This window comes from Abrus precatorius, unplaced genomic scaffold (assembly GCF_003935025.1).
Source record: "Abrus precatorius isolate BTA unplaced genomic scaffold, Abrus_2018 Scaffold8, whole genome shotgun sequence".
NCBI lineage: Eukaryota > Viridiplantae > Streptophyta > Magnoliopsida > Fabales > Fabaceae > Abrus > Abrus precatorius.
The window spans coordinates 6155325-6165616 of NW_020874428.1; the positions used below are offsets into that span (position 1 = coordinate 6155325).

The 10292-nt window shown below is 29.1% G+C and overlaps 1 protein-coding gene across 1 annotated transcript; it reads right to left on the reverse strand.

The window, feature by feature from the left end:
* Positions 1-2296: 2296 nt before the first annotated feature.
* On the reverse strand, positions 2297-5480 carry LOC113845850 (patatin-like protein 2). Its single transcript, XM_027473496.1, has 7 exons — positions 5163-5480; positions 4673-4854; positions 4213-4402; positions 3585-3746; positions 3171-3473; positions 2826-3001; positions 2297-2695 (listed from the first exon to the last, which is right to left on the reverse strand). The coding sequence occupies exons 1-7, from the start codon at positions 5301-5303 to the stop codon at positions 2608-2610; spliced, it is 1242 nt and encodes a 413-aa protein (XP_027329297.1). The 5' UTR covers positions 5304-5480; the 3' UTR covers positions 2297-2607.
* Between the last annotated feature and the right edge of the window lie 4812 nt (positions 5481-10292).

Sequence of the window (10292 nt, forward strand, 5' to 3'; positions counted from 1 at the left end):
ATTTTTATCATAAATAATATAATTATAGTAATAATTATTAATTAAATTATTAATATTGATAATATTGGTCACAATATAAAATATTAGTTATGATTGAGAAATTTTGTCAACAAAGATACAAAATAAAATTTTTGATACACAAAAAATATCAAACTTACTTTTAAAACTGAGATTTGAGAATAAGTAAGATTTTATTATTATAGTCGATTTACAATTGATATAAAAAGAATAAAAAAAGTACAAATAAAACAGGAAAACGAATCATTAAATTTATAATTTTATTTAAATAATTATTAAAGATACTAACTTGTAATTAAGCACCTTAATAAGTTTTTGTCAAGCATTTTTTTTCTTAGTTTATCCTTGACATAAATATTTAAATACTGAAAAGGTAAATATTTCACTTTACAATTTAGAAATCGATATATTGTGTCTAAAAAATCATCCGTCACATTTATCTCCACAATATAACTTTTATGAAAATTAATTTTAAGCTTGAATATAAGCTCAAAGCTTTGTAAAATAGTCTTTGTTGTCTATAAATTTTGCGCAATAATTTCTCCTATAATCAAAGTATCATCGATAAATTGTAATAATAATTTTTTAAAAAATGTGATTTGAATTATTTTAGTAAAAATAATATTTTATTTAAATGTGATTGATTAGATGAATCTTCTAAAGAAACAAGATATATAAGAAAGATAAATACAATTATTTTTATCAATAATAGTTAGTGAAGAACTTTAAACAAAAAATAAAAGTTTATCATTAATGTTTTATATCAATAACAAAGTATATGTAACTAATACATTTTTATTATAATTAATAAAATTATAGTAATAATTATTAATTAAATTATTATTATGGATAATATAGATGGCAATATAAAAAATTAGTTACAATCGATAAATTTTATCAACAAGGATACAGGTTAAAATTTTGGCAATATGTCATTCACATTTTTTCTCAGTCTCTTACCCTTTATAGTACCCTTTATAGTCTTCCACAACTACTACTATAACTCCTCCTTCCATGAAAATAATTGTCTTCTTCAAGAAATTTTGTACACCCATTAATCCATCTCAAATCGTCAATTATCCATCACTTGAGCCACCTTATTAGTTGTTGTTGAAAAATATCCTTGAGTATAAATTTGCCAATGCAATATTTCTTGCCCAGTTATCTTTCAAAAAACTAAAAGAACAATCATCGTCAATCAATCGTGTGACATTAGAATCTATCCACTTATTGGCTTGCTTACAGACCTATACCACGTCCCTCCGTCAATCTAAAGCATTATATGCTACCTCCAAAAAAATTAACATATCAACACATGATTCATATTGTTCTCAAAGCACATCAAAGCACATTGAGTTTGAAAACTCTAATCCTTTTTAAACACATTTACCCAACAAGCTCCAATTGAACCATTCCATATTTATCACCCTAAACCACCCTCATGCTTTAGCATGCATACTTTTCTTCATTCAATCAAAGCTATTTTTAATTATTCCTTCACTCCACTCCAAAAAAAACTGACAAATCTTTGCCACCTCTTTAATTACACATGGTGACATTTTTCAAAAGGATAAATAATGTAGTGGAAGACTATTTAGAACAGCATTAAGAAGTGTTATTCTACTCCCAATAGAGATATATTTGTGCTTTCATGATGCTAATTTGTGATTAAGTACCTCAATAAGCTTTTGCCAAACACTTTTTCTTCTCGGTTTGTTCCTGACATAAATGTTTAAATACTGAAAAGACAAAGATCTCACCTTGTAATTTAGAAATCGAGATATTGTGTTTAGAAAATTACCTGTCACATTCACCTCCATAATACAAATTTTATGAAAAGTAATTTTAAGCTTAGATAAAAGCTCAAATCTTTGTAAAATAGTCTTTGTCATCCACAAATTTTGTTCAGTAGCTTCTTCTATAATCAAAGTATCACCGACAAATTGTAATAATAATTTTTTAAATGTGATTTGAATTATTTTTGTAAAAATAATATTATTTTATTTAAATGTGGTTGATGATATGTATCTTCTAACAAGATAAATATAAATTTTTTTATCAATACTAATTAGCGAGTAAAGAACTTTAAATTAGTGAAGAACTTTAAATAAAAAATAAAAACTTATCATTAATATTTTATATCAATAACAAAGTATATGTAACTAATACATTTTTACTATAATTAATAAAATTATAGTAATAATTATTAATTAAATTATTATTATGGATAATATAGATGACAATATAAAAAATTAGTTACAATCGAGAAATTTTGTTAACAAGGATACAAATTAAAATTTCAAATACACAAGGAATATCAAACTGACTTTACAAGATTTGAGAGTAACAATTACATCAAGAGTAAGATTTTATTATTATTGACTTACAGTTGAAAAATCAACTGATATAAAAAGAATGACAAAAAGTACAAATAAAAAAAATGAACGAATCATTAAAGTTACATTTTGTCTAAACAAGCAATTTAATCTTTGACCTCTATCTAAAACCCGTTCTATTCTAATATTTTACAGACATCTTTTCTATAAGCAACAATTACGAGCAGTAATTAAACCAATGAAGCCAATGGAATTAATTAGTGCCTCCAAATTTAGCCTTTTTAGTGTGTGGGGATTTCATTTCACGCACTCTTCTCTCCTGTGAAAGTATCTTTGCAAACCTGAATGCATTATAAACAGAAGCGTTATTAATATAAATTGCAACGTGTAATAACTGAACTGTAACATGCAATGTAATTAAATGAACTGCTGTACAAATTATTACGATGAAAATGTCGTTTTTAAGCTTACCTTTTGAGAGCATCTTCGTTGGTTTCCCCGTTTTTCAGTGGCTCAAACATACCATTCTCTAAATTGACCCTAGAAACTGGTTTCTTTAGTAGCTTTTCTCCAGCTTGGCAAAGTTTCTCCAAGTTCTCCTTTGTAGCAGTGTCAACTGAAGCAACCGTTCCGGTCAATGTGTCATCCTGCAATGTTGTGTTGCACAAATTTGATCATTATTTATACTTCATTAGCTAGAATGATTTTTAATCAATTGACATTAGAAAAAACATATATATATATATATATATATATATATATATATATATATTTGTAATATATCAAATTAAACTCATGTATCATTGGGAAATTTACCTGAATTCGAAGGTAGTTATCTTCCGAATGAAGGGCTTGAGTTACAGTAGATAAATGGAAATCAACCATATCGGCACTGGATTGAGAGAAAACGTCAATTAAGGGGGTGCAACCACTGTGTGTTAGCCAATCCAATAAGCCCCATTTGGCTGCCATTTGTGCATTGAACTTTTCCTCATTTTTTGCTGTCCCAGTGCCAATTGAAATTATGAGGAAGCGGCCATATTCGAGAGGCTTGATTGGAAAGAAATCAGAATTTTCCTTAATGATCTGCTTTGTTACTTCGTTCATGGCAACTAAAGTCTGGATCATGGAGTTCCCCAAAACAATTAAATTAGTGATGTTTGCAAAATTAGAAATTAAATAAAGCTTATAACAGCGATTAATTAGTGAATAGTTTATAGTTATGCATACCGGGTTATTTGCACAAACGCCGCCATCAATGAGGTTGTACTGGTGTACATTCCCTTTCGAATCTTGGTTCGTGAAATTGTGGGCAGGGAGATAAGTAGGTGCAGCTGACGTGCTTATGCATATGTCTGAGAGTTTAGCATCCATGCATGGGCTCTTCTTAATCTGCAAGAATTTCTAATCTTTTTAGCCTATGTTTTATCATTGACTTGACTTTGCTAAATTGAATTTCTTTATAACTGTTTCTCTCACAGTCAATCATATAGTTAATCATTACTTTTACGTCTCATAATTTATATGATTTTTTAAGAAAAAACATAAAATATATTATAACTTATATAAATTAAATCAGAGAGTTAATTGTTCGTTCTACTTTATAAAACAGCATAGCTGACTTTAACCAAACAAATTAATACAACAGTACTATATTTTGTAAAAGAAAATAATTTCGTAGTCAATATATGTAATTACTGTTTGAGATGCTGTATTATTTCTTTGGAGTCAAATTTTCGACCCCCGAAAGTCCAAGTAGGACCATAAACAAATAAATATAGCCCTCAATCCCCAACACCACATTAATTTTTCCGGTGAAAATAAAACAAAGAAGAGAGAAAGCGAGAGAAGGAATTACCTGATATGAAGAGAAAATAATTGGCTGCAAACACTTGATGTCGAAGGTGGGAATGACAACGTTAGTGAGGGTCTCATGCAAGCAAATGTCTCCAAGTTTCTCTCTCACCACCCCATGAAGGTATTTTCCATCGTATTTGGGTCCTCCCAAAGATCTTATTACCTTTGCTAATAGCGTTCCACAAAGGCCTCTGCCAAATATTAACGAATTCCCATTATAATTTTTAATCTTAATTCATACTAATTACAACAATGTTGGCAATTGGTAACAATAATTAATTAAACATTTGTTGTATAACTTCTTGTTATATAAATAGATTATATCATATATTAAAAGAAACTGTGGAATCATAAATTATTTTCCTAAAATTTTTACAATTAAACACTCTTATATGTAGCTAAACAAAAATAGATTAAGCAAGACATCCGTTGTTTATTATATAGCAATATTAATTAATCACCTATATTGTGGGAAGATTTTCGGACAATGGTTCAAGTAAAAAGGCTTGATATCTTTGGCAGCAAAAAGTGGACGATTATTCTTGTCTGGAGCAGTCAACATAGCGGTTACAAGACCTCCTGTGCTTGTTCCTGATATCACATCAAAGTAGTCTGCAAGCCTTGCATCAGGACCATCCAATTCCTGCATGATCGAGATCAATTATTTAATTAATCATTCGTTTAAAATAATAAAATAATACTTACATCAACTGATTCTCTATTTTTTGAAAAATTATTTAAAATATTATTCTTTCATAAAAAGCTTTTGCATTCGTGCATGCTTTTTACTTATTCAGTTTCTACCAACAATACATTATTGTTGATTAATTTTTTATCATGTGCAATCTTACATATGTTAGAAAAATGTTAACCTCTCTAAGAACGCCTTAAAAACAGTAGTTATGTACTTAGCTAGCTAGTTGGAGATTTGTAGGTGCATTATCATCATACCTGAAGCTGAGATTCAAGGAATTCAATAATGGTTGCGGGGATGATGCCCCTAATACCACCCCCATCGATGCTAAGAATGGTTATCAAGTTTCCGTAAGTAGGGGGCTGAATTTGTTCGATGGATAAATTGGTTACGTCCATGGATCGATATATTGAAAATTAAGGTTATTTGGTGATTTGTGTACGTGCACAAAATATGTGTTCTCTCTTTGAGTAAAGATTAATGTTAAAGGAAGAAAAGCTTATTATCAAAGCAAAGGGTGCTGTTTCTTTTAGGGCAGAAAGTACTATGCAACAAAGAATCAATGGTATGGGTATGATTCTGTTGGATATCCTCATAGTGCTATATATAGTGGCAGGAACCCATCAATGTTGAAGGAAGACATAGTCAGAGACTGCAGAATGGTAAAAGAAGTGGAATTGATCTCCCTATAACAGGACACGCGCTATTTCAAATGAGCTATTTTCCGAGAATATGCAGAGTGTATAGACCAAACGAGTGCATAATTTTCCATCGTTTACTAAAGACTCACACATATCAGATTCGATGGCTATTAGTATAAATAATTAGTTTAATTGCGAAGGGGCTGAGTAGCACACGTGGGTATAAAAGATCCTCAAGAATTGTAGACCTACCCACTTAAGACGTGATAGGATTAACGATAACATGAATTGAATCTTCCTTGTTTAGATTCAAAGGAGACTTGTCAATCATTAATATTTAACTACTTGCTTTTGTCTCATTCCTCGTAGTTGACTGAAAGGGTAAGGATGTTGATTTCTAATAATTGCCTCGCACCCACGACAACTTTCATTTTCGAGAAAAATAAAATCAAATACGAAATCAAATCATCTATTTAACTTAAGATTTTTTTCGATTTTTTAATATTTCTGTATTAATGATCATAAAAAATGCCAAATGATTATAGATCGAAATATTATATATTTTTACACTCGTCTCTTTAATTTATACTTTTATTGTTATAAGATTTATATTTTAGTGTGATGTTTTGGATTTAAAAATTTACACGATTAGAATTAAATTTGATATAAATTAAAATATTATTTATATATTTACTTTATTGTGAATTAAAATGATAAAAGAAATATTATATTAACGCTGTATGGCATGAAATCTTAAAAGGAAACAAAATTATATGTTTTGACATATAAATAAAAAATTCAAATGATCTTGGAAATTATCATATGGAAATGATATTAATTTAGTAATAGCATTAGGACTTGTATTTGGACGAAATAATTAAAAATTTTAAAAATTATAAAATTATAAAATATGTAAATTATTTAAAATTAAAAATTTAGAAACAGTATATGAAGAATTATTTAGAGAGTGAAATGCATCTTCAAATGAAACTGTCAATTGAGCTGGTTTGTTATTTACTGAGTTGATTTTTTGAATAACATGACATGAGTACATGAGATGATAAATATCTTATAGAATTAAACTCACTTAAAGATAGACAACTCTTGATTTCTTTATAATAAAGTTCACTGCTTCTAAATAATCAAATTTTAAAATCATCTTATAATAGCATTTTAATTTGACCAAGTTGAGACTTCAAAATATTACTTTTAATTCATCACTGAAAGCAAAGTCATTATCATAAAAAAAAAAAGTAAATCAAATTAATCATTTGTCTCTACAATCTTGTATAACATCACCACAACTCATATGGTCCAACCTGTAATTACCAATCACATTAATTTTATAGTACTCAAATGATGATAGATTTCATGGCATCTCTCGAAAAGAGGTAAGTTTGAGAGTTAACTTGTTTAAAATTAGAAAAATATAATCTTTTTTAGGTTGACTAATGAAATAAAAAACATGATAGATGCTCCATTTTTCCTTATCAAAGATATACAAATTTAAAAATAAAGAGAGATAAAGAATTTCACTGACTTTTAAAAAATAGTGCATGAAGTCCATCTGAACCAGGAGATTTGAAATTACCGATAAAGAAAGCTGATTTGACCTCTTTAAGGGATAATTTGGAGTACAACCTAGCTTTATCTAAATCTCTAAAGGGAGGAAAAGAAGACTGAGACTAAAGACTAAAATTATTAGGATTAGTATCTAAATAGATCTCTCTGAAATAGTGTAGAGCAATAAGCATAATTTTAGAAGGGTCATATTTTTAATTATCATTTTCATCCTTGATAGCTTCAATACTATTTTTATTTGAATAGTGGTTGCTCTATGAAAAAATTTAGTATTTCTATTCCCTAATTTAACTCAATTAAACCTATAGTTATGGTACCAAAAGGATTCATCTTAATCTAAAATAAGTTGGTATTTTGTTCAGAGGTTTTTTCATTAGGTTAACCAAAAAAAGGATTGTGCCTGCTAGCTAGTTTCCTAGATATTCCCTCAATTCTATTGAATAATTATTTTTTATTTTTAAATATATACCAAAAATATTTCTATTCTATTCAAAAATATTATTCTTGAATCTATTCACATTATCGGTCTAAGAATTGTTAATTAAATAATAATTTTGAACTTGTGTATGGAACTAATTAATTATCTGTCTAGGAGTTATCTAAAGGGCAAGGAACTTGAAAGGTTTGGGATAATCACCTATGGAATCCCTATTTCTGACTTTCAGCCATAAACCAACATGGTCATACTTTAGGACAAGAATGTGAATAACTATACTAAGATGGAAGGTAAGTCTCCAAAACTCATTAGCAACTACCCTATCAAGTCTTTCCTTAACACTACCCCTCTGCTAGGTAAAGAGAATACCTTTCTATCCTAAATCCTGGAGGCCACAAAGATGGAGGCAATCTGTAATTTTTTTAGTAACATGAAATGTGGCATGTCTGCCCCTTCATTTTTTAGACTCAAAGAGGACAAAATTAAAATCTCTAGTCAAGCACCAGGGGAGATTGATAGAGGCACTGAAAGTAATTATCTCCTTCTAGGACTCAGATCTTAAATGTTCCTAAGGGCTGGCATATATTGAAGATAATATCCATTCTTTAACACCATAATTACTAATTTTTAAGTGAATAACATATTTGGTTTTAGCCAAAATTGAAACTTTAATGAATAAAAGAGGAACTAGTCACTCCTTTCGTATCCATTACTGGTTCATTAGAATAGACAAGTGAGTTAGTATGAGATGGGCTAGGAATATAGGTTTCAAGGCAAGATTTCTCTATGACCATATTTACCACAACTAAAGCAAATAAGGTGAAGTCCTTCATATTTACCATACTTGAAGCCTAAATAAAGGCCTCTACCTTTGGATTATGAGGTAATGGTTAAGAATCAACTAGGGCTCCTTAAAGAGAGCAAATTTGTAATCATCTATATTCTCAAACATAACTAAAAGAAATTGTTATTTAAATCTAAGATTTTCAAGGATCCTTTTTTCCTCGAAATATTCTCTAACATCTTATTCAAATAGTTAAAACTAATATATTTGTCTAACAATTTTACTATTAGGGTACCTTTCCATGGAGAGCACTAGGCCTCTTAATCATCTAAAGCAATTTTTAAGTTTGGATAAAGATCTTGGTTATTGTCATTGATTATATTAAAGTCATCTTCATCAAGAAAAATATTAAAGTCTTCTATAATAGATTTAATAATTTCATCGTTTCCTAAAACGAGATCTAAATTTTTAGATTCTAAGACTTTGTCTTTGTATGACATGGATACAAAAATAGGTTAGAAAATATAACATCCTTAATTTCTTATTCATTATAGATAATAATTTATAATAAGGAAGGAAAATAAAGTGAGAATTTCTTTATATTTATGACTTAAAAACTTGAAGAAAAGTAAAAATTACATTTTTTTAATTTAATTTTTATAAAGATTATCCCTCGCTGAAGTGAGAATACGTGGGGTTAGAATATTTTAGAGATTTCTCGCATGAGAAATTCATTCTATTTCAAACGTCCCTCTTTCAAGTTTTCTTTAAACTCTCTCTTCCTTTTACTTAGATAAAAGCCTCAGAAACTCTGTTTTATCTTCAAAGTCAAACTTAGACATTGAAGCTAATCGACTCTAAGTAAGTTTCTTCGGGTTAAACTTGAGTTTCTCTGATCATTTTCTTGTTTTTATTTTTTATGGATATCACTTGATATTCAGGAGAACCTTTATAGTTGTCTCTCGATCCTTTTCAATATCTGTCTATGAGCTCATCTTCGAGGTAAAGAAAACTCTATTTTATCGTTATAGTACAATATTTATTTATGTTCATAGAGTACTGTTATGTGAATATGGTATGAGAATATATGGTTGAGATATTTGTTGGGTGGAGTATGAATAAAAATATGTTTGTTTAATTGTTTGGACTGTTTAGTTGCTTGGATTAAGTGGTTAAAATATATGTGGATATTATATGATGAGTACTTAATGTGAACGATGATTGAATTTGTTGAATGATTATTATGTGATTGTGTGGAGTATGTATGAATAAGATGAAATGATTAAGTTTGAAATTGTATCAATGAATATATGAGTGAAATGGAATTAGTCTAGAAGTGCTTTACTAAGCACAATCTTATGAATGAGAAAGAGAATAACCCTGAGAATGACCTAAGAGTCAGATATAGATGAAATTTAGTGTGAATAGTTACAAAGATACACTTGAGGTATAGAGTTTGGAGACAATGATAATCTGGGAGAAATGTAGGGTGGTGAGCCGCATTTGCGTATGTGTACGCACTCTTTTTGAGAGTGAATGCGTCATATGACCTCACACTCGTTTTTTGACTAGACTCCTAACTATGCCTTTGCTAAGGGGCCCGATTATTGTACATGTATCTGGGTGCATAGGCTAACCGGCGACTATTTACCTAGTTGAGTAAGACCTTGAAAAGTGTTGAAGGCATCGGTATTTGTGATCACACTGCATTAGAAGAGTGCGTGTTGGAATAAGAGAAAGGAAAATGGATAATAAATTATTGATTGTTATGTGATGTGAATATATTTGTGAATATGAATTCATGAAATTGAATGTGTTGTATTTATGTTAAAATTATGATGTTATGCTAAATGTTTGTAAAGGATATAATAGACACTCATCCTTACTAAAATTTTCAAGAAACCAGGATAACAGAGCTTGAGGGAAGAATTAGACTGTTAGATAG

Coding starts and splice junctions, on each gene's coding strand:
- LOC113845850 (XM_027473496.1), bottom strand. CDS start 5,303: ATGGACGTAACCAATTTATCCATCGAACAAATTCAGCCCCCTACTTAC. Junction 3,002..3,170: donor ATAACTACCTTCGAATTCAG/GTAAATTTCCCA, acceptor ACAACATTGCAG/GATGACACATTGACCGGAAC. Junction 2,696..2,825: donor AACGAAGATGCTCTCAAAAG/GTAAGCTTAAAA, acceptor TAATGCATTCAG/GTTTGCAAAGATACTTTCAC.